Below are 23,610 nucleotides of genomic sequence, written 5' to 3'. Positions count from 1 at the left end.
GTGGGACTCAACAGTATCGCCTAACGAGCTGCCAGCAGAGACGCTTCCACCAGCGAACTGCTTCACTGAGCAGTTTGGTGTGAAGTGCTCTCTGCTCAGTCATTCAGAAACAGACCTGCTCTGTGACAGCTGCCTTTTCACTACGACAGGGCCGACAATGTTCGAGCAGCCTCATTTAGCAAACTTGGGTCGGAAGCATCATAGTTACAGCTCAAATGTTAACATCTAAAATTTCTATCTACAGTATTTACTTTAGGAGAAGATGCCCTTACGCTTCAGCCCACACACTGCTTTCAATGTCAGCCCCTGCCTATTCACAGGGTCGTATCATCTAACGAACACTTTCAAGGTTCAGAAAATTACTGTGATCTTTTTCTGCACATTTTTGCTTTTCATGTGGGTCACTTTAAGAAATCTTTGAGAGGCTAAATGTATCATCTCAGCATTACAAAAATGTGCACACAGAGAGTTAAACAAGTTCTTAATGCAGTTCAGTCAGACAACTCCATTACGACGTTTGTAATAGTTTGAAAGGTTTATTGCAGGAGCAGAACATAGCTCGTGTTTGGCGTCAAGGCTCCGACCTCATCACTCCTAGCTGGAGCCTGCAGGGGGATGCCGCGGTGGTGATGGTGGTGGAGTATGAGAGTGGTTACTGGTGCAATGACAGAGGGAGAGACTGGAAATCTTGTAGCTTAAATAGGCCGCCAAATTGGGAGGAAGTGTAAGTCACGTGATTGCGGAGAATGACGCATGTCAAGTGTGAAATCAGTGCAGCTAGAGTCGCCTGCCTGAACTAGCTTGCAGGCGTCGCTCCTTTAATTAAACTATGATTCATTAAAAAGACACAAATGGCAAAATAAAACCTCTGAAAATCTGTTGTTATAAATCAGTACTGTTTAAATAGTAAAGTACGATAGGAGAGAATTTAAGCTAGAGGTAAAATAAGAGAAAAAAAAGTACTCACAGAGACGATGGCAGCCAGAGTCTCGATGGCCCCGGTGCTCAGTGTGATGTAGGGGATGATGTTCTCTGCAAAGCCTGCTTCTCGAAGGATCCCACTGGTGTAGTACCAGATCTATGAGGGGAGAAAGTTTAGTCATTCATGTTATTCTCATAGCTTTAGAGCTTTTAAGTATTTAAAACAATTCAATAAATGGATTCTTACACACATCATATGTAAGCCTTCAGGCTGTATTCATGTTATATACCATGCCTACACAGGAGCCGTGTCTTTCAGTCTTCAGTTTCATGTTCAAGAGACGGATACTTGAGCTTATTTCCTTATCTTTTACACTCATTACTCCATTGAGGGGCAAATTCATAAAGAATGGATCGCGCCCGCTGACAGTGCCATGAATTGTGCATCACTCCCCACTGTGATATCTGCCCTGTTTCAAGGTCTCATTCACAAAGGATATTGCCCAAATTATATTCCAGAACAAACATGCCCATAAAGTTACATCAGCTCCCACCAAGTCCCTGAAGACACTAGTAATTTCCCTCTAACTGTGTGAGGCTATAGCGCTGCTGTTTATGCATTTGATTTCTTTTAAATGACGCTCATTTGCATCAAAAGGCGCCAATTTGGCTCTGAGTGTGTGCATAATGGATGATTTAATACATGCAACCCAAGCAGCAAGATGCTGCTTGTTTAGCAGTGCAGTTAGAGGTCATGTCAACCTTCTGCAGGTTCTTTTAGAGTTAGACCGTGTCTTTTTGTCTCGTTTGAGCAGGGTGTGTGGCCGCAAAAGCTGCAAAATCCTCTTTTGAATCAGAGGCTGCTGAGCACATCCTGTTTACACACTGAGGTGAGCCAGTATGATAACCAGACTCACACCAGTGTTAGCCCTTTTAAAAACACGAATGAAGACCTCTTTCGATCCAACAGTCTGTTCATCAAAAGGAAACTCAAAGGTTTCAATAGCGTACAACGGCCCATCATGCCTCGCCTCCCATCATGCCTTGTGCTGGACTGAATTTCTAGTTTGCACCATGACCGAGGGCGACATTGCATTTTCTGAGGTCAGCTGTATGTTATATGTAGTTGTTGAATTACGCCCCCTATGTGAGCCATAGGTCATAAAGCCCGCCTCCTCCATGTTAACAGGTGGGACATGAGTCAAACTATAAAGTCAAAATACACGCCTCAAAACTTTTTCTCAAACATGGTTTCTGTCATTATAGTTAGTTCTTATCATGCTGATTTACGTCCAAGAGTCCATTTTTCTGACAAATGTATTTTTAATTAGTTATTTGACGCTGTAAAAAGGATGATTGACAGCTCTGTTGACCAATACAGCTCCTGCAGCCAATCTGTTCCAGGTGAGCAGAGTAGAGGACGATCTGTGAGTGCAAACGTAACTAAAACAATCACTACAGTCATTGAAGTTCCCATATCTGTGAACGTCTGCTTCAGACCAACACAAGAAGCTGTTCTGCTGTGAAATGCGCCGCATGCTGGATCCTTGCTGGGGGTTTTTCGGTAAGTTAAGTGTGTGTTTTGGTTAGCGGCTGGCTACGGCAGCTCCACCTGCCGATCTCTACTGCGCAAGATGGCAGCGCCTGTCATGGGGGCTATTTTGGCATCAATTCCGTACAATGAGAGCAAATAACGACGCGACTTCCAGCTCTTTATACAGTCATTGAGTTCCACAGCTGAAACAGAAACCGAATGATTTGTTTTCTTTATCCAGATTCTCTCCTATAACCTCTGACCTGCACTATCCCCTCTTTGATTGCTCTTTTGACAGGTAACAATAAATAATAAAACATCAGAATAGGCTATTGTGAGAAATCATGTGTTTTGACAGGCTGAAGCCCTGAAACAGTGACTCTTTTAGGAACCTTTCTCAGCTGCCTCTGTGACATCGCTGAGTCATTCAGCACTCAGGTCGTTTTACTTTCAGTCTGAAGGTGACTGCAGTGATTTCAATATGACAATCAAAATAAAGACTCCGGAGTGATCTAATATACCCTCCTGTCTCCTTGAAATGAAAATCTATGTAAATGAAGTCAATGTTCATATCCATGATAATTCAGATAAGCTTTGTGATTTATAGCTTTGCATATGAAAAGTCAATCAACCTTTAAAATATGAAAATGAAAAATTGGGCACAAATATTGTTTTATGATAATTCATCCTGAATAACAATTAAAGGAGAAGATAACAGATCCATTTATTGCACTATTCACTATTGTTTTGTTTCATTCAGTGTTGATGTCATCCTTTTTACACACTGGCGACACACGCGGGAGCATTTAGACCTCACTATGAAAAACAACCTAACTGCATCTACTCAGTAAAACTGAGGTAACCATTTGCACTTTATCTGACTGAGTAAATCTTACCTCATGTTTTGAGTACAACTATGATACACCTAAATTATTAGGTAAATTCTACTAACATTTCTTATTAGGTTACGCAACTAATTTCTTAATAAAAATGAGTAATAATAACTCTCGACACAGAGACAGACAGCTTTTCACACTTACAGGTAATTTAGAGTCACCAGTGAACCTAACGAGCATGTCTTTGGACTGTGGGAGGAAGCAAGAGAAACCAGGGGAACCCACGCATGCTCGGGGAGAACATGGAAACTGCTCAGAGAAAGGCCCACTTCGCCTGAACGTGCATTCAAACCAGGAACCTTCCAGCTCTAAGGCGACAGCGCTAACCACTGCACCGCCGTGCAGCCTTTTGGGATTTCAAGATGCTCAGATAAAAATAAATTATAATCAACATTAGCCTGCTCGTGTTCATTTACTTAATATATTCAGGAGAGTCAGCCAGCGTAAGCGCCAAGAGAGAGCTACAAAGTTACATTCCCACAGACACAGACACGCAGACTACAAATCGTCTTATATATCTAACTAATAAATATTGACCTGGAAATACCGGCACACGGACACTGACGATACTCGCACCAACTAATGCAACCTCGGCCTGCAGCCAAGAACAATTGTTGACACATATTTGGGTAGATTTCATTTGTGTTATTTTGGGTTGTAATTGTTACTGCTGAAAATTAGGTAATGCAGGTAAACTTTACACATTTCAATTCACATGCTGACTTATATACTTTTAGTATAATTTACACAGTTTGCATGGATTTTATTTACTTCCATCAAAAATCCATTTAATAGTGCATTTAGATATGACACAATGTCTTTAAAGGTTACAATAATAACGTCTAATGGTAAGTGCTTGCCACGTATTGAGGTTGCTGTCTATTATTGCTTGTCTGGACATGATCTAAAAGCTTTTGTTCACTGTTGTCTTTCTGTTTGTTATTAACATGTGGATGGCAGCAATTTGCTTCAACTCAGGTGGGTAAGTCCTATAACTGGACAATAGTCATTACCACCCACTGGGTGCGATGAGACCCGTGCATGTGTGGGATGGTTTAACATAAACAGGAGAGAGTGAGTCACAGTGACTTCTGCTGGCCCACAGGCTCTCTTAAGACACTATGGTGCATAACAGCACTTATTTACTTGTTATAACTAAAAGGCAGCTGTTTTGTTTTTTGTACTTATGCCAGATATGATTTTTTTTTAAAAGGCTTTGAGAGAAAAACAACTTATTTATGTCACTGTGCATCCACAGACCCAGGGGGACACTGTTTGTATTGGGCTGCTGCACCTGATCCACTGACAGACAGGGCTGTGACCAGATTACATTTTTGTCACCAATAGGAGCGTGATAGGACGGCACAACCAAGTGCTTCTGCAGTTATCTGTCAGTCCTGTGATTCCTTATTGAACGACCCTTCATGCCTGGACATGCTAGAATGCTCATGAAGTGCTGAAATGTCTATCCCTTTATGCAAATGTGTTTTAAGCATATTTGGAGAGTTGGCAAAGGCTTCAGAGTGCAGGAGCTGTTTTCTGATAAATGTGGGAAAAAGAAAAAACAGTGAAGATATAAAGAAAGTTTAGTTTGACTTTACATGAACTACAGCTGCATTAAAGCTGCATTTATGAATATTTTCATATGGGATAAAATGACGTTTAATTGGAAAGGGCTTGCTCACAGTTTTCTCTCAGCACTGCAGCTCCACATAGTTATTGTTTCTTCATCTCATTATTTTTGTTTATTTATTCTGGTTGAACTTCATCAACCTGATTTCCAGCCACAGCAGGGGGCTGTTTCGAGCAGAAATGCTCTGATAAAGGGACTGCACAACACTTTCTGAACATCAAATAGCTGTTCAGCGACGAGCTGGTTAAACTTAGCAGAGCGTTAGGAAGCTAAAGAGTCATGAATTTCTCTCAGCTGTCTGTGGAGACCTAAAAAGAACTTAAAGAGCAGCTCCAGTCATGTTTTAAGACATATAAAATGCTCTGCTTGGAATAATAAATTGTGTCCGATATATTTTTTCTGCTAAATACGTTTAATTACTTTGTAAAAATCCTCCCAAGGCATCTCCTCCTTCTCACTCATTAAATATTCCTGAATCTGCATAGGCCCCTCTAAGGCCCACTACGCTCATTTACAACAGCCCCCTCCGCCGCGAAAACAAAACACGTCTCTGCCATCGTTTAGTGGCAACTTGTTGGAACTTAGCTAGCTTGAAATGTAGTAATCAGTAGTAGTAACGTTAACATTAGTAGTCAATAGTGAGTTTGCAAAAATTACGATGACAGTTACAGCTGGCTCGCGCATCACCGAAGTGGTTGCCATAGGTTACACATAATGACATGCATAGCGTCACCCCTTCGGGGGGTAGGTGTCAGACGAAACGATGAACTGCACGCCGCCTTTGTTTACATTTTACAGGACAAGTTTTTTTAAGTGAGTGATACATGTGACTGTTAAAGAAAGCAGGATACGATTTTTCAGTTAAAAACCACCACTTAAGCATGTGCCAAAATCAAGACAATGTTCCTCACAGGAGCTTTAACAGATGGGACTTGAGTCAAACTATCAAATAGTTTCAGATCATGTAGCTTAAAGTATATCTCGTTGTCTGCCTGAGATGGCACTTCCTTTCAATCAGGAAAACACATTACAATCCAGGGGTGGTGTTCTGCATGGATTAGAAAAAGAAAGCCGAGCAGGTATATCTTTTGTCAGAGTGTCTCAAGTTCAAGTGAAAACTGACTTCACCTTCATAGTAATGCCAAAAACTGAGGTGTGACAGAGAATCCTAAAAGAAGTCTCTTTTGAAAGTTTGAAATAAAACTTTCAAACTCAAATTCTGCATTCTGTATTCCTTTTATCTAAATCTCACCACATAATATATATAGAAAATAAATTCAGTATGTCTTCACTAGAGAATAATAATGATGTGGAGAATATATAAATGACTGTCAAAAGCAAATAGATCAGTATTCTTTGAAGATCAACGACAGTGAAATAGGAGCTGAATCTTACAGCATTGAGGCCGCAGAGCTGGTAGCAGGCCATGGTGATGATGATGGTGATGAGCTGCCAGCGCACAGCGGGGTTCCTCAGCAGCTGCAACACAGACGCAGCATTGAGGTTGTCTTGAGCTCGAGCCTCCGCGTGGACCTCTTCCAGCTCCTGGGACACATCCTTCTTCCCCAAAAACCTTTGGAAGGCTGATGCGTATGAACACACACACACACACACACACACACAGACAGAGAGAGAGAGAGAGAGAGAGTTTTAGAAACATCTTCAAATAAAAACGGGAGAAAGAAGCTTTAAAAAGCAGCCATCCTGCGGAGATCAGAGAGGTTACAGATATTTTCAGCAGGAAATTGAGACACACTCTCATAAATCTTTTAATTAGTTAGAAATTAAACACCCACTAAAATCTAAACTTGTGCACGTTGGCTTCATCAAGAAACCTCAACGTAAGTTCTCCTGTGTGTTCATGGGTAATCAGATTTCTAACCTTAAATTAAGCCTGTAATTTTGCTCGTTTGGGCTCGTTAAAGTGAGTATTTAGGGCTCAATCTTGCTACCCAAAAGATATTTAATGGCTGTAGATATTAAAAGAACCCTGTGACTTGTCTTTGACTTCTAGAGTGGGAGAGTTTTTTAGTTTTACATCATAAAACAGGAAAGTAGACCTCTGGCTTGAACGGTGCTTCATAGTTCTAAAAACCCAGCGAACAGCAACAAATAAGATCTTTAGCGAGTTGTGAAATAGTTAAACCTCATCTAGTTTTAATATGTTAAATATAATGTAACACCTGCATACATCCTCTACAGATCGTTCTGTAAACTATAGGATGTCTTAAATGTGGCTGTTTCCGAACAGAATTTCATGGCTTTATTTATACGGCCCAAAACTTTAACCGTGATAACGCTGATGAGTCTGAGTTGCTCAAGTATTTGTTGTTTTCAATCTCGCCTAGTTTATTCTCATCATTAAAATCAAACTGAAATGCAGACAGAGCCAGCTGTAGTATGACTTGTATTGATGAAACCGGAACCACTGCCTCGTTGTTGTATGCCTGCAACTTGAGATTGAATCAATGATATTGATTGATGGGTGACTGCTGATGGAAGTGGGAACAGGTGAACAGGTGAATGAGGAAGTCTGATGAAAAAAGTCTCAGGGCGTCTTCTGGACAGGAAGCGAATGCCAATTCATGGATTTGAGGAAGTAAAGACGCGGCTTGAGTCGGGGTCAGAGGGTCAGGATGTGACACAGTGGAGTTACTGACCTCTGAAGGCGCTAATGAGAATGTTTTGAGGTCGCAGGCATGTTTACGTGTTGCAAACTTTGTCAACTATTTATATTAAAAGCTTTTCAAATGTTTAATGAGAATAAAAATGCCTTCATCACATCAGTAAGGCCTTGTGTCTACACTCTGCACGTTGATGAGAGCAATGAGTGTAGACATGACTGCTTGTTAAAACAAAGGGAACCTCTTAGTCTGGTCGCAGAGATGTGTGGCACACCCTCAGGCTACATTCTGCTCCTGTCTTGTTCTCCATTTAAATGCTTCCTCTGGGACAAATGATTCATCGACAAAACATTACTCACTGACTGCAATGCAGACGCCACTCAGCCCCGTCTGTCTGATCCAAAGAGTGCTTTAAAGTTACACATTGTGATACATTGTTTTGAATTCGAAGTCCTCAAACCATTCCTGAACCATGTCTGCAGTGTGGCAGGGCACATTATCCTGCTGAAAGAGGCCACTGCCATTAGGGAATTATGTTTCCTTGAAGGGGTGTTCTTGGTCTGCAACAATGTTTAGGTAGGTGGTACGTGTTAAAGTAACATCCACATGAATGGCAGGACCAAAGGTTTCCCAGCAGGACATTGCCCAAAGCATCAGACTGCCTATGCCTATATCCTGGTGCCAGGTCTTCCCCAGGTAAGTAATGCCCGGCCATCCACATGATGTAAAAGAAAACTTGATTCATCAGATCAGGCCTCCTTCTTCCACTGCTCCGTGGTCCAGTTCTGATGCTCATGTTCCCATTGTAGGCGCTTTTGGAGGTGGACAGGGGTCAGCATGGACACCCTGACCGGTCGGCAGCTACGCAGCCGCTTACGCAACAATTTGGCTGCCCATGACCCTGTCGCCGGTTCAGCGGTTTTCCTTCTTTGGACCACTTTCGGTAGGTACTGACCACTGTAGGCCGGGAACACCCTACACGAGCTGACCTGGTCGTCTTGCCATCATAATTTGGCCCTTGTCAAAGTCACTTACATCCTTATGCCCATTTTTTCTCCTTCAAACACATCAACTCTGAGTACAAAATGTTCCCTTGCTGCCTAACATGTCCAACCTACTGACAGGTGCCATTGTAGTGAGATAATCAATGTGTTTCACCTCACCTGTCGGTGGTCTTAATATCATGACTTTTACTAAAAACCCTCTGCAAGAAAACATCTGTCACACTTCAACTAGTTAAGGCAGTTATGTTATATAGACCCTCACACAAGCCACACAAGGTTTTAAACCATAAAAACAACCTTTAAACACATTTTATGTGTTGTGCGTGAAAGGCGACCCTGGTTTATGGCAGTCATTGAACTTTTGCTACAGGAACACGATGGACCGGAGGCGATAAGTGTGTTTAAAGACACTCTTGTCAGGTGGGTGTAGGTTAAAGATAAACTGGCAACACGCCGACAGAGACTAAACGCATGTTATTGGGATGTTGGGGCTGGACGGGGCACGGTATGGATCAATATCGCACATGTGGCAGGAAGATCTGCGGAACGAAAACCTGCTCCGAGGTCTCCAGAGGGGGCGTGATGGAGCATTACTCAAGCATGAAGACTGTGAGTGTTTAGTCAGTGATGTTGAAGCTGCAGCTCACAAGGCAGGATTCTGATACTGTACGTCTCAGAAAACACCTACCAAGCCTGAAATCCACAAGTGTGCCGCTACATCTCTGCTACCTGACCATGCATACCTTTATCTTAAATGTAGTTCTGCTGTTGGGTTTGTCCTCCCTGCACCCACAGGAGTGACATTCAACACATAATGGAACTTAATTCTTCACAGCGTGCAGCGTGGTGGATACTTTGCATTTTTTCCCCCCTTTGGTAGAGAGCAGGGAAATTAGTTTCTAAGAGCAGTTTTGAGGTTACATAATGTTTGAGTGTAATTGGCATCAAATGTGTGAAACAAGTACCTCTCACTCTCACGCAAAGTGGACAGAAGTGTATTGTTTTTCTTTCTAAAATCAGCAGTTCTGCCAACAGCTCTACTCTAACCCCACCATGATTTGTATCAGTTGTGTGCCAATTGAACAACCGGATTAACAAAAAGCTTTCTGAAAGTCAAGTGTTTGACCTTTTGAACATCTCCATGTGGTGTTCTTCATGTGTTAAGACATATCAGGGACAACATAAGCAGTCATCTCCATGGCTGGGCCTGTCTGCTTTTAAACTGCAGTGTACCAAGGACAGGCTGAACAGCACGTTTTCAGATTGGCAGGGTTTGTGATGTCACAAACCTAAGGAAATAATCTCGTTTATGGACGGGGTTACGCTATGCATATCATTATGTGTAACCTATGGCAACAACTTTGGTGATGCGCGTGCCAGCTGTAACCGTCATCGTAACTTTTGTAAAGTCACTACTGACTACTAACGTTAACGTTACTACTGCTAATTACTACATTTCAAGCTAGGTAAGTCTCAACAAGTTACCACTAAACGATGGCAGAGACGTGTTTTGTTTTCGCGAAGGAGCGGGCGGTTGGAAATGTGCATAGTGGGCAGAGACGATGCAGATTAAGGAATTTTTAATAAGGGAGAAGGAGGAGATGCCTTGGGAGGATTTTTACAAGATAATTAAAACGTATTTTGCAGAAAAAAATTCAGAGCAGAGCATTTTATATGTCTTAAAACATGGCAGGAGCTGGTCTTTAAAAGTTTATAAGGCTGGAGTTTTCCAATCTTTTATTGGGTTATTTTTTTAATATCAATTTAATTTATTTACTGACTTTACAAGCACCTAAGAACAATGTATATAACATTACAAATATCTAAAACAAAAAAAACATAAACCAAGCAGAGAAACATCCATCATGCTGTAATGATCCTCTGTCTCCACAATATGTTGCCCACCATGACATCTCTCCTTAACGTAATTATGATACAGATTAGCTCATGTAAATGAGTTTTCAGTTGCCTCTCCCTGCTGATAGAAAATATGGAAACCTGCATTAATCCAGACTCACACTGGGGCTGTCAATGTCCATGGCGAGACATTATGTTGATGTGTATATATATACATGATGGTGTTGGCATGTGCAACATTGAAAATGCCCCCACAGAGGAAACCTATTTTATTTTCCCGGCAGGGTATGGTCCGCCTTCTCCTCATGTGACTGATGTGGCCTCACAGCACTCGCAGTGACACGAGATCGAGGACCAAAGATCTAATATTTAAAGAAGTTCTTAATGATCCTGTCAGTCATTCTATATTTACATTATTGTCACAAGTCCCATAAGAATACAAAACAACACTATGTAGTCCATCTCCCCATAGCCAAACTCTAGTTTCTCTATCCTGTCTGTGCTTCTCAGCTCCGAGCCTTTTCATTTCTACTGATGAAGTGAGTGTTTGAAAATGCGTCTGGGCACTGTTCTTAGTTTATGTCACTCAAACAAAACTCACCTGGGCAGTGTGTTTGGGAAGACTTAAAATAATCTACAGTGTCCACCATTATGGTAAGTGTCACACAGTGGTATAAAATGGCTTATACATAAGTTATAATAGAAATGTCCCAGCAGATCCACAAGATCAATATCCTAGTTAATCGAGGCAGATTCGAGGGATCAGTATGGATCTGATCCTTTAAATGAACTATAACACTGCTCTGTGTCTGTCTGCAAATAATAACTCTCTGCACTCAGCAGCAGTTACAAAGCTATGTGTCCATCAGAAACCTTTCAACTAAAGTTGTGTGGGTTTTTTGTACGTTATAAAGTAATGTTTTTGCACAGTAGTCACTGGTGCATAGCCGACAGAGACACTCCACCCTGGCTGCTCAGGACTCCCGACTATTTCACCTGGGGGCGGTGCCTTCCATCCTGCGTCACACAGAGTGTTGTGTGTCTGATGCATTCTCATTGGCCCGCATTCATCTCGCCTCGTCAGTTTCCGGATAAGCTAGCAAAACCATAACCTACTAAATGGCACTCGTGTAACAAAATGAAGCTGCGTTACAGACAGTGAGACTAGTAAACACCTGTCGAGTCTGGAGTTTACAATAAACTATAAAAAGCGCTGCCCCCTCCTCTCCCTGCTCCTCATCAATCTGTGCATGTTGAGATCTGTCAGAGAGCGCTCAACTGCCTGAGAGCGCAGCAACGCGCAGCAGAGAGTGGAGGTGCAGACAGCTTCTCTTCACAATCAAATACAGAACAAGAGCAACCTGCATGTATCTGTGATACTTTATGGCCGTGTTTGCGCTTGAATATCATCAGTGCAATTTTCTTTGTGAGTCGGACCTTGAGACAAAGATAGTGGGTGCAAATGATGCGCAATTTATGGAGCTATCGGCGGCCACAATTCATTCATAGTGAATTCCCCCCTTAGATTCTAGCTCATTGTGCTGCTGGCATGGCTACAACCGTGACTAGACTTCCCTGCAGATTTTCAAATGACTTCTACCTGATTGTTGAGCGTCCACACGTAAGGCCTGTTTCAAAGGACACCTGTAAAGTTAGCTTGCTAACAGTTAGCGCTGAGACGGCTGACGGTCAGGGAGCTCGCCGACGCGTGCAATGTTACGTCCTGCAAAGCCACGCTCATCTTGGTGAAATACTGTGCTTTTAGGGAGTCCCCTGGCTGCTCACTGTCCAAAGCTGTTCCACTAAGCGCCCTCTACGGGCCTGTAGCTCTTCCGCTGTAGTCTCTGGATTTGCAGCATATTTGTTTTGCATGTGTTTTCTGGGTTGGTTTGTTTGTTTTGATGCATTTGTTTTGGCTTTTTGCTGCACTTCCTTTCATTTTGAAATTATGTTTCTGAATTTGCAGCCAATTTTTCAGCATGGAAATGAGCCAATGAACATGGCCACACATGATTTGTTGATGATCACAGTGTTTTCATGCGATTTGTTCATAACAAAAGGGAATCATTTAGCCAGCACAATGACTCTCAAAAGAACAGACTCAACACAATTACTCTCAAGGAGTGTTTCTACAAGCATTGTTGAGGACATTTGCTGGGGGAAGAATGGCTGCAGCAGCAAAGAAATGTGAAGAAAACGTCTGAACTCAAACAAAAAAAAGACAAGACACAGGCACATACATGAGACCAAGTCATTGGAGATAAGACAGCTTATAAATGCTGAATACACTGGAGTCAAGGCAAACCTGAAATTACTTCAGCTTGGCATCACACTGACAGCGCTTAGTACATAAAACTGTCTCATGTTTGACCTCTGTGACCTTTAAATTGCAGGCAGCACCATTAGAGATCCACGGCATGACAAGGGACGAGATGAGGTGCCAGAGAACATGCTGTTCCTGTCCGACACTGTATGATGATGACACGATACTACAACCCCCCCTCCCCCTCCTCCCCTCATCATTTATGTGTGCTGACAACAATCCCCAAACCGCAGCGCTGTAACTCAAGCCAACAACACAGATCTGCAACTCTGTTAAGACTCGTGCCAGCCAAATGCTGGCAGCAGGGAGGATGTGAGGGGCGTTTTGGCCGGATGTCCTTTCAGCAACAGTTTGTCTTTTCCTCCGGGAGTTTTTCACACAGACAGACATTGTTTCAGAGAAGCGTCACGCAGCAACAGGTTTTTAAACCAACATGGGGACAATTCAGATTCGTAATTAGCATGAATGTCATGGTTATGACCATGTTTGATTTATAAAGCTACCTGTTCCCTCATTCTCTTTTGTCTCAGTTAAAGAGAGAAACTTTTCTTGATTAAATTTGCTGAACAGACTCAAGGCTGGAATAATTTATCTGTTGAGAGCAGCTATAAACAAAGACAGATGGCAAACGAGTAGATGAGCTAAAAATAAAAGTGCTCCATCAAAGAGGCACGAGCAGTCCTTGAATTCCAGACAGTCAGACAATGAAGTTTGCAAATTATCTGCACGACATAGAGTTGGAATTAGTTTCCAAATGTGCAGGTGACCTTCTGACTGTTGTACCAAAACTATTCTAGGAAAATTGTTGCTATGACGACAATAATACAGCTTTTAATCATGTTTACAATCTAATATGTGCTCCTGGGTGTCACAGAAGCTTTAGCATAGTGTTTGGTGCTCCTTTAAAGGGTTTGTTTTTAAGTGGGGTATTATGAGGTTCTTATCAATAGTAGATAATAGTCAGCACGGCCCCTGTTAGGAGAAGCCGGCCGCTAACAGCATACATATGGCATAATACACTTGGCAGCATGCGTAGGAATACAACATCCTCTCTGTCTCCATTGTGATTGGCATTTCGTCATTTCCATAATACTGTATTTTCTTTTATTTGTTGTCTCTTCTACACACCGCTGACCGAACTGAACAGATACCGTGCGCTGGAGGCACATGCAGGACTGAAACAGAAATAGTGCCGAGGGAAAGGGAATGAATGTGAGAATGTGTTTTTATATATACAGTATGTACGACAGGGGCAGTGCTGACTGTTATCTACTGTACATCATACACTTACTATTGATTAGAACCTCATACAAGCCTACTTCAAAAAACCCAAACTATCCCTTTAAGCTGCAAATTAAAACTTGTGTATATTTTGGCGCCCCCTGTGGAGAAAGCTGTACCTCTCTTATCTCTTTGCTGATTTTGTCCTGTACGAGCTTAAGTGGTGGTTTCCTGCTTTCCCTAACAGTCGTATGTGTCACTCACTTTAAATTTTTCCCCTGGAAAATGTAAACAAAGGCAGTGTGCAGTTCATAGCTTCATCTGACACCTACCCCCGTCAGCGGTTTCAGGCATTAACAGTAACTACATAGAAATAATCAGTCTTGTTGCTGATGGTCTGGTTTGCCTTCGTAGCTCATATAGAGTAATCACAATTAATTTCAGTCTGTTTCATAACCAGTGAAAAACTCCTCACAGGAGCTTTACCTGATGCTCGTCACTGTCACTGACACATGGAGCATCTGAATCACTGCTCTGATGTTTTTTTTGTGATGGATTTTTTTGTAAATAAAGTGGAGATATGTGTTTTTTGTGCCATGAAAATATTCCAGGTCTCTAAAACATCCTGTATTTTACAGAATGGCTGTTTGGGCTGATACGCATCTTTTTGAAAACACTCCTCAACACTGCATTTATTTGAGAAGGGACCTCGACAGCGTCTCAGCGAGGGCCCGATGCAGACGGCTCCAGGAGAAAAATTGCAGGGCTGTCTGACGAAAAAGAACCTGATATGACTTTTACCTTGATGCAATACGACTTTATCTGGAAAGGCTCTGCAATGGCAAAGCAAATATGTGCAAGGGCACATTCAAGTCTTTTTTCTTTATTTCACCTTGCAAAAATGACAACAAATGATACAATAAGTGCCTTTGTAATAACTATCCGGTTTTCTTCAAAAGCATTAAAAACTGCTGTTTACATTAAAAAGCTCAACGTTCTTTTACTCAAAGCAGACACAGTTTTCACTCTGAATGCCTTTAAACGCCTATAAACTCCTACAAAATAATATAAGATGACCATATTTGGTCAAATTTCCTGATTTCTTCTATATGCTCATCGCTCTCAAGCAGCAGATGTCTGTGGGAGGAAGCCGGAGCCAAACCCACGCATGCACGGGGAGAACGTGCAAAACCCCACAGAAAGGCTCCCTATATCTGAACTGGGATTCGAACCTTCTCGCAGTGGTGCAACCGCACTAACCACTGCACCCCTGCACTACAATGCAGCACATAAAGCAAACCAAACCATCCAATGTATTGATTCCGTAATGATCCGTAATGTACTGCGAGCTGAACTCTTGCATCACTCTGACTTCAGAGGAAACAAAGAGGATGTTCAACTTTACAAAGAACACTAAACCTTCAGAGAATAACCATCTATAATTTATCAACATGAACATCAAAGATCTCAAACCACCACGAGACCAAGCTGATCAAAGTGGTATCTGACGTCACATTTTTCTACATGTCTCCCTAACACATGCAGTTTGAGCTTCACCTCCACCACACGCTGCTTCTTCTCGTGGTTCGGCTTTTAACATTAAACAGCATTATGAAGCCTGTGAAATATTGTATGGAAGAGAGGATGCATATATCATAAATGACAATTTAGAGCATGTATATAAATTAGATAAAGTTGTAATCATTTAAATAAATGCTGAATGAGTCACTATGTATCACTGAATGAGGTAACACAATGGTGATTGAGCCTATGGCCCACTGATTTGCAGTATTACAGACTGGGTGTCTGTGGCGACATTCACAGAAAAATAAACACACGCGGCACCCAGTGAGTGACGCGTTTTCCAGCACCCAGCAGTGGTTGGTCTGACAGAGAGGGTAGGCGGAGCTAAGCGGCTGCTTCTCCGGTCTCTGCAAGTGTTGCGAGTAAACAGTAATCTACTATGGCTGTACAAACAAAGAAAAGATCGATGACTACAGATACAACTTCAACAATAAGTAAAAATTAAGAAAAAATTCGACACTCAGATGAAGGCAAACAGTCTAAAAAGGAAAGCAACCGTCAGCGAGGAAAATCAAAAGTTACAACTGAAGCCAACCGAGGACGTCATACATGCAACACTGTCTGGATATCTGGAAAGTGTGCTTGCCGTCAAAAGAAGTTGCCGCCAAAGAGAACGAAACTGTGATCTTCAAGATTACCACTTTAACACATGCTACGTAGACGATACTTTGTTTTAAAAATGTTTGAGTTATATCAGAATGAAAATCATTAATCATCATAAAAGATGTAAAGCGTATTACTGCTTCAATATCTGCAAATTTTAAGTTTAATAGCGCATCACGTTTATCATAGTAATCATTGAATTGTATTAATTGTTGCGGTTTTAAATAAAAGGATCATCTTCAAATGAAGCTTTTAAACTATAATATATTCTCCATGGTGATTCATCAAGAATTTATGAATGAAAAAAATTAAACATGCATGCAGGAGTCAGTATCTGAAGCGATGCAAAGCTCCATTCAGATGTGATGAATATTACAGAGGGAGAATGAAAGGTTCACTGTGGCCCTGCTGTGTGGGAGCAAGTCAAAGAGTTGCACTCCTTCTCATAGCTGAGAACTTAATCAAGTCTTAACATGCAGCTCATTAACTCTGTATCTTCTGGTCCCATTAACATTACTAACCACATATCTTCCCGGGAGTTCTTGTGCTCCCTTGTGTTGAAGGTTCCTGAGGATCGTTGCTGCAGACCACCTGCTGCTGTGGACCTGCTCGACTGCAACAACTACTAACATCAGCCTTCCCCATAGTATCATTATTGTTGCTGCTAATGCTAAATAGTAGACCTGTTGACTTCAACTGTTACAATTACGATTACCTCAGCCTTTATCATTACTCTGCTTCTCTCGCTAATTTATTTATTTATTTATTTTTTTTGCTAATCTTCAACCTAGTCTACCACTGTTATTGGCATTGTAACCATAAGTATGTGTCTGTTGTTGTTCATGTAACAAGAACATATGTAGTTGTTGTAACAAGAACATATGTTGTTGTTGCTCTCTTTGCCTGTCTCTATCCTGCATCTCCTTCTATCCCATTTTCGGCCCATCCAGTCGAGGCAGAAGTTTTTCCTTGCCAGTGTGCCGAATATTGCTAAGTGCTACTCATGGTGGATTCATGTTGGGCCTCTCTTTAAATAACAGAACAAAGAGTTGGTCTAGACCTGCTCTTTTTGTGAGGTGTCTCGAGATAACTCTGGTTATGATTTGGCGCTATACAAATAAATTTGATTGATTGATGAAGCATATCATCTGATGTCATTAAGGGTGACATCCTGAGCATATCATTATCTACAATTTAAAGATATATAGGCTATGACGTTTTTGTCAGTTTCAGTTTACTCGCAGGATGTATGCACTAAGACAACAAACAGCTAAAACCACCCAAGAGACAAAACTGACTGAAAGTCACCACTTGAAAGAAGCTGTTTAGCCAAAATGTAAAAATAATCTGAAGAGGTTAGAAAAGATAACAGGGCTCTACAGAGAATACTTTGATAAGTTGTATGGGGTCTTGCTCTCCTGATGGCTGTCATCAAATCTGTCGACATAAAAGTTCCCAAACAGGCCTAAATGTTGGTGTTTGTATGTGTTTAACAAAGCAAGAACATTTCTCACTTACTCCTTCTTTACACAATAGTCACACCGATCAGTTGTTTTTTTTAAAAAAGGGAATAAAGTATGGAAAAGCAGCTCATCCTGCAGGACAAAGATCTACTTTCAGATACAAGACCATCACTCTGAACAGGATTTAAGATAAAGTATGAGTGAACATTACCTCCCTGCCAGGGACGGGATTAAAGTCACTGACACGTGCAGGTAATGTGACATCACACCCACCTCCTCTGAAGGCATGTATGATTCTTAGAAGGGCATAAGTAACTCTTTCTCTAATGCCTCACATCTGAAACGTTATGTTACATATAAACGGTGAATGGATTGCACTTATATACGTAGCTATTCTAGTCCTCAGACCACTCAAAGTGCTTTTACACTATATGTCACATTCACCCATTCACACACATTCACACACTGAGGCTGCTTTGCAAAGTTCATTCACTTCCAGCGCCTGCGTTGTGTAAGTAGCAAATTTACTTGCACCCATCTGTGCTCCCCTGGACGTGATGATCTTAAAATGAGTTGTGGTCGCATATTGCTATGTTGAGGCATCAGTGAGTGAACCATTGTCCAACAAGATTTGCTTATGTAAGCTGGTTCACAACACAACACTCTGCGTGTTCCACACAGCGGCTCTCCTCCTCGGTTAGATATCGGGGCATTGGCTCATGTATATTCAAACGGAGTTGTTTATGTGAGAGAGCTTTAAGGCCGCTGGCTATTGTTTCCACTGTCTCATGAAATCACTTTTCTGCTTTCAGTAAAAGTGGAATTTCTGCTCGAACCTTTCACAGGCTAATAATCCCATGCTGTGGTGGTATCTCTGCAGCAGATATGTGTGGTGTTGTGAGCACAGTGGAAGTAGAGAAGTGACCCGAGTCTGACCCCAGCCTGCTCTATTTAAGAAAAAAAAGTTAACCTGTTTCATGCTTTAAGTAGAAGGCACCCGATGCAGTTGCGCCTGGCTTTTAGAGGGAACAGGAGATGACACTCCGGTTTGATTCATGCCAAGTCCATCCTCACCAATGAATAATTAAGAGACCTTGAACCTTACTTTGCTCTTAGATTTAGATCACTAGCTGGTTGGACGTGCCCTAAATGCAATGTCCCATGCACTTTAGATCATTTGAATGCATGTAAGGAGAACATTTTGTCTTTAAAGGACAGGGTCACAATTTAGGCATTGCCCAATTTATACAGAAGGAATATCTACAGCTAATAAAACCTGTTTCACTGTTCACACTAGCACCTGAGTATAGTCTTTAAAAAAGACTTGGCATATGTGAAGCTATACTTAAAGAGGTTTGCACATTGACACAAGCTATTTTAAACACTGTAGTAGCTGCTAATTGCAGCAACAGGAACTAATCAATGAGTCTTTGGTCTTGGTAAACAACTCTATCAATCCCCTGCAGAGACACTACAGTAATTAATGCAATGACACAGTCATACTCTTAACCCTGAAGTGTGTGAATGTGTAAATTATTGTAAAGAACTGAACGTTGCAAGCACTTATGTATATATGAGCCATTAAAGCCACATCCTGTATGCACTTTACATGAGAGCACTTAAGTCAGACAAACGTCCCACATGTCACACGTGTCACTCTTAGCGGATGCGTTACCTCGTTCTGCTGCCGCCTCGTCCCTCCTCTCCATCAGCAGGTAGCGAGGACTCTCCGGCAGGAAGGGCAGCACACACAGCTGCAGCACTGCGGGCAGGGCCAGGAAGGAAAACAGGAAGTTCCACCTGGACTCCTGCAGTCACAAAATCACCAAGAGGAGCACATGAGAGACAGGCGTGCAGACACGGGAGAGCAGATGAATTTTACAGCTGTCGTACACTGCTCTATGACAAGTGTAGTACTTAATGATCAGCATGAGGCCTGTGTGGTAAATTTCTTTTATATCCGAGCAAATTAAAACTTGTGTCTTTTGTTTCTGCAACACAACGATGACATGGAGTGAATACAGATTGTAGGATAGTAAGTCATTTAGGATGTCTAAATTCCATTAGAGAGGGATTTCTTTACAAAACGCCGCAGGTGTTAAATATTCATCAATGCTGGTCGATTTATGGAAGCAAGACTTTCAATTTAGCGCCTTTCAACAACGCCAAAGAGCACTTGAGTCATTTAGGATAACCTTGGATTCTTTAATTATCATTCCTTTAGAAAACAGGTTACCCGCAGTTTAATCAAAATGTGTAACTTTCCTCTGAAATGCCACAGCACTGAATATTTTGCATATTATAGTTGATAAAAAAAGAAATGAAGTAGTCCTCCTCCTCCTGGGTTTATTCATAAGGCTAAGAGGAGTGTTTGCACCGCTCATTGATGAAGGATGAGGTCACTGACCTGACATCACTCACACACCACTAATGGTGTGTTAGGATCTCTGACTTGTATGCTTTAAAAAGCACACGCTCAACTGTACGTGCACACCTCGTACTAGACAATATGCAGAGCCCCATCTGTTTGGCAGATCTCTGCTTCATGATCTCCCATAAGGGAGTGGGAGGGGAGGAGGTGTTTTGTAGTAATGCAGTGACTGTTGAAAGGAGGTGCCCTTTAGGAAGGGAAATGTCAGCTCTCAACTCATAAAAAGTCTGTTGGGAATTTAGTTTCCTAACCTTCACTTGGTGAAAAAAAAAAAACTTCTTCAGCCTGTAAAACTTATTTAAAAATGTAATTAACTTTTCTTTAACAACTCTGAATGATTCAGCCTCAGCTGTACGGCACATTCACAAGCTCAAAGTCTGCAGGGCTTGTTGACCAGAATGCCATTGTATTTTAAAGTTGTAATCTCCAAGATCTCAGTTTCGTTCTCTTTGGCGGCACCTATGGAGCTAAACAGTAATTGCTTTTGTAATTTGTAAGTAATTTCCTCGCTGATGGCTGCTTTCCTTTTTAGACTGTTTGCCTTCATCTGAGCGTCAAATTAGTTTCTTTTTCTTTTGATTTTCACTTATTGTAGAAGTTGTATCTGTAGTCATCCATCTTTTCTTTGTTTGTTCAGCCATAGTAGATTACTGTTTACTCGCAACACTTGCAGGGACCAGAAAGCAGCCGCTTAGCTCCGCCTACCGTCTCTGGCAGACCAACCACTGCTGGGGGATGGAAAACGCGTCACTAACTGGGCGCCACTTGTGATTTTTTTCGTGAGTTGCACCAGACAACCAGTCCATTATAATACTTTATACTGCAAATGCAAAGGCTTTCATCAGTGGGCCATAGACTCAATCACCATTGTGTTACCTCATTCGGCGATAGATGTTTATTTAAATGAAAATCCTACTTCAAGTATTTCCTTTCCTTCAAATGTTGTGGTAAAAAGATTTCAACAGTAACTTATTGAAATCCATCCATCCATTATCTGTACCGCTTATCCTGTTCAGGGTCGCGGGGGGCTGGAGCCTATCCCGGCTGTCATTGGGCGAGAGGCGGGATACACTCTGGACTGGTGGCCACACAATCACAGGGCTGACACATAGAAACAGACAACCTTTCACGCTCACACTCACACCTACGGGCAATTTTAAAGTCACCAATTAACCTAACGAGCATGTCTTGGGACTGTGGGAGGAAGTACCCGGAGAGAACCCACACAGACAGGGGGAGGACATGCAAACTCCACACAGGAAGGCCCCCATGGCCAAACCAGGGTTCAAACCGGGATTCTTCTTGCTGCGAGGTGACAGCGCTAACCATCGCACCACTGTGCCACCCAGCTAGTTGAAGTTAATGAATATAATTATAGCAGTATTATAAGAGTTTCTTGTTGGACACTTGGCTGCAGAAAAAGACACATTGTCACTCAACAGAGCAGCTTATTTACAGATCCTGCACACATGGAGCCACACTATCATTCAGTCATAGTAGTATTTCAGTCTACTTAACAAATCTAAGCTCAATAGTTAAACTAATTTAGCTCTGTTTCTGTCTCTGCCTCCGCTCACTCCTGAGGGAAATATCTGCCTGTTTAGCTGCTAAATGATCCACAACCAGCGAGGCGCTAACAGCAGCGCAGGAAGCAAAGAATTAGTTTTTCACTCCAAATCAGCTGCCTTCTGTTTCCTAAAACAGGCGTAATGAGAGCAGGGAGAGTGGACCAAGGCATGTTTGAAGAATATGAAAAATACCTTTCGCCTCTCACTGATAAAACAAGCATGTCTACACTGGTAACAGTCCAATTCTTCTTCTGTGATCTCCTGTGAGCTAAATCCGGGCTAAGCTGTGTAAATGTGAGCATGCTGCATGATGCAGCAGTCTCAGCGACGCTGAGCTCTTGGTCGTCTTATCCCAGCAGGAGCTGAGAGTGGGCGAGTAGATTATCGCCCTCGCAGGCCGCTCTGACAGACAAAGGATTTTATTCATGCTTCATGAGCGTTGACTTCTGGGGTCTGCACCACGGCATGTGCACGTTGTAAGAAGTCACAATTGCAAATACAGTTTTCTGGTGCAATATAAAGCAGGTCTCTGATTGGCTACTCTTCCAAACTGATTATTTCTTTTCTAACAGGCATGTAGCAAAGAAAACAGTTGAGTGTGCTCTTATATAAGGGAGGTTTAAAGCCTGTAGGTTATATGGAGAACATCAAACGTTCATATACAACACATTATAATCAGGTTGGACTGTGCACACTACAGAGCACAGCATACATCTATTTGCCAATTGCAAGGCAACAGAAGAATTATAATTGTTGCAGAGTGAGGTCAAGTGTAAGTTGTTAAGCACACACACTTTCTTTTCTGACTCATACACACACACACACAAACAAACCCTGTATCAGGCCTGAGATAAATGCACGCCAGGCTGCGTATCCCTTCTGCACCCTGATCCCATCATCCCTTGTGGTTAAATCAAATGACAGCTCAGACAGCCCCGCTCTGACCCGGACTGTTATTCCTTTGCTGTAAACTAAACACATTGAACGAATGCTTTACTGCCGTATTCCAAGAGCCCTGCCCCGTTTCCCCTCACAATCACCTCCTGAGGATTCAGAGGCTGCAGGCGGTGTATTCTCTCACCCTGTGATTGAGTATGAAACACATCTTTGTTGTCTCGAGCTGAAAGGAGCAACACAGGGCAGGACGTGCATTTCATGAAGCCTCGGCCTCCACGCCACAAAAGCCAGAGAGGAGGCTGGAGAGGGTAACTGCTCAGATGGAGGTAATAGAAATGTCAGGTGGCCCATACTCTTGAATGTATCCAATTACACGAGCTTGTATTATCTCTGTTAGGTCGGTCTTAATTACGCCACCTAGCCTGCTCCCCCCAGTGAGAAATGAACCTGCTCTGCACTAATCTTTGCTAAGTTTGGTAAAAGCAGCAACAGTTAATTGGAAATCTTTAGCTCCATGGCGGACGGTGAGATTTAATTGGCTGCCGCTCGTGGTCAGCTGCTGGGAGACTAATGTGTGATGGATACAAGGTGCTTCACAGGGAAAACAGGGGATATTAGCTGATATTTAGATTTAAATGTCAGATTGTCCTGGAGGAGCAATTTATAGGTAAGTAAATAAGACTTTTTATGAATCCAGTGATGCATATGGAATGCCAAATTATCGCCCAATTAAGGAAACTTTAAAGCATAAAAAAAGGTTACCTCACAGTTAGCATTACGCTAACTTAGTGAGCAAAACATGCCTGTATTCTGGTCTCAGGAAGCCCTTCAAACCTGAAGATGAACATTTTTTTATGTAAATATTGTAAACACAACATCCCACCTGAGTTAAATTCTCACAAATTATATCTCTCGTTGGTAAAACCGTCACGTCTGAGCCTTTGGAATACTATAAGAGCGGAGACCTGCCAGGATCAGAAGAAAAGCCCATCATCCTTCTGCCTGCAGCTGTTTGTAATGAATGTCAGCTCCTCTGGGAGACCGTTTTCCT

The 23,610-nt window shown here is 42.1% G+C and overlaps 1 protein-coding gene across 1 annotated transcript in view; it reads right to left on the bottom strand.

The window, feature by feature from the left end:
* slc2a9l2 (solute carrier family 2 member 9, like 2) overlaps nt 1–23,610 on the bottom strand; it is a 113,140-nt gene that overhangs the window by 67,582 nt on the left and 21,948 nt on the right. The window contains exons 6-8 of the mRNA XM_069678237.1: nt 19,339–19,471; nt 6,380–6,567; nt 968–1,078 (exon numbers count right to left, since the gene is read on the bottom strand). Of these exons, the coding sequence (XP_069534338.1) occupies nt 968–1,078; nt 6,380–6,567; nt 19,339–19,471 (432 nt within the window). The remainder of the gene's footprint in view (nt 1–967; nt 1,079–6,379; nt 6,568–19,338; nt 19,472–23,610) is intronic.

This window comes from Semicossyphus pulcher, unplaced genomic scaffold (assembly GCF_022749685.1).
Source record: "Semicossyphus pulcher isolate SPU_LCO1_2020_fin unplaced genomic scaffold, fSemPul1.0.p SCAF_3, whole genome shotgun sequence".
Taxonomy (NCBI): Eukaryota; Metazoa; Chordata; class Actinopteri; order Labriformes; family Labridae; genus Semicossyphus; species Semicossyphus pulcher.
The sequence above is the reverse complement of the archived record's forward strand: the minus strand, read 5'-3'. Positions and strand labels throughout refer to the sequence as shown.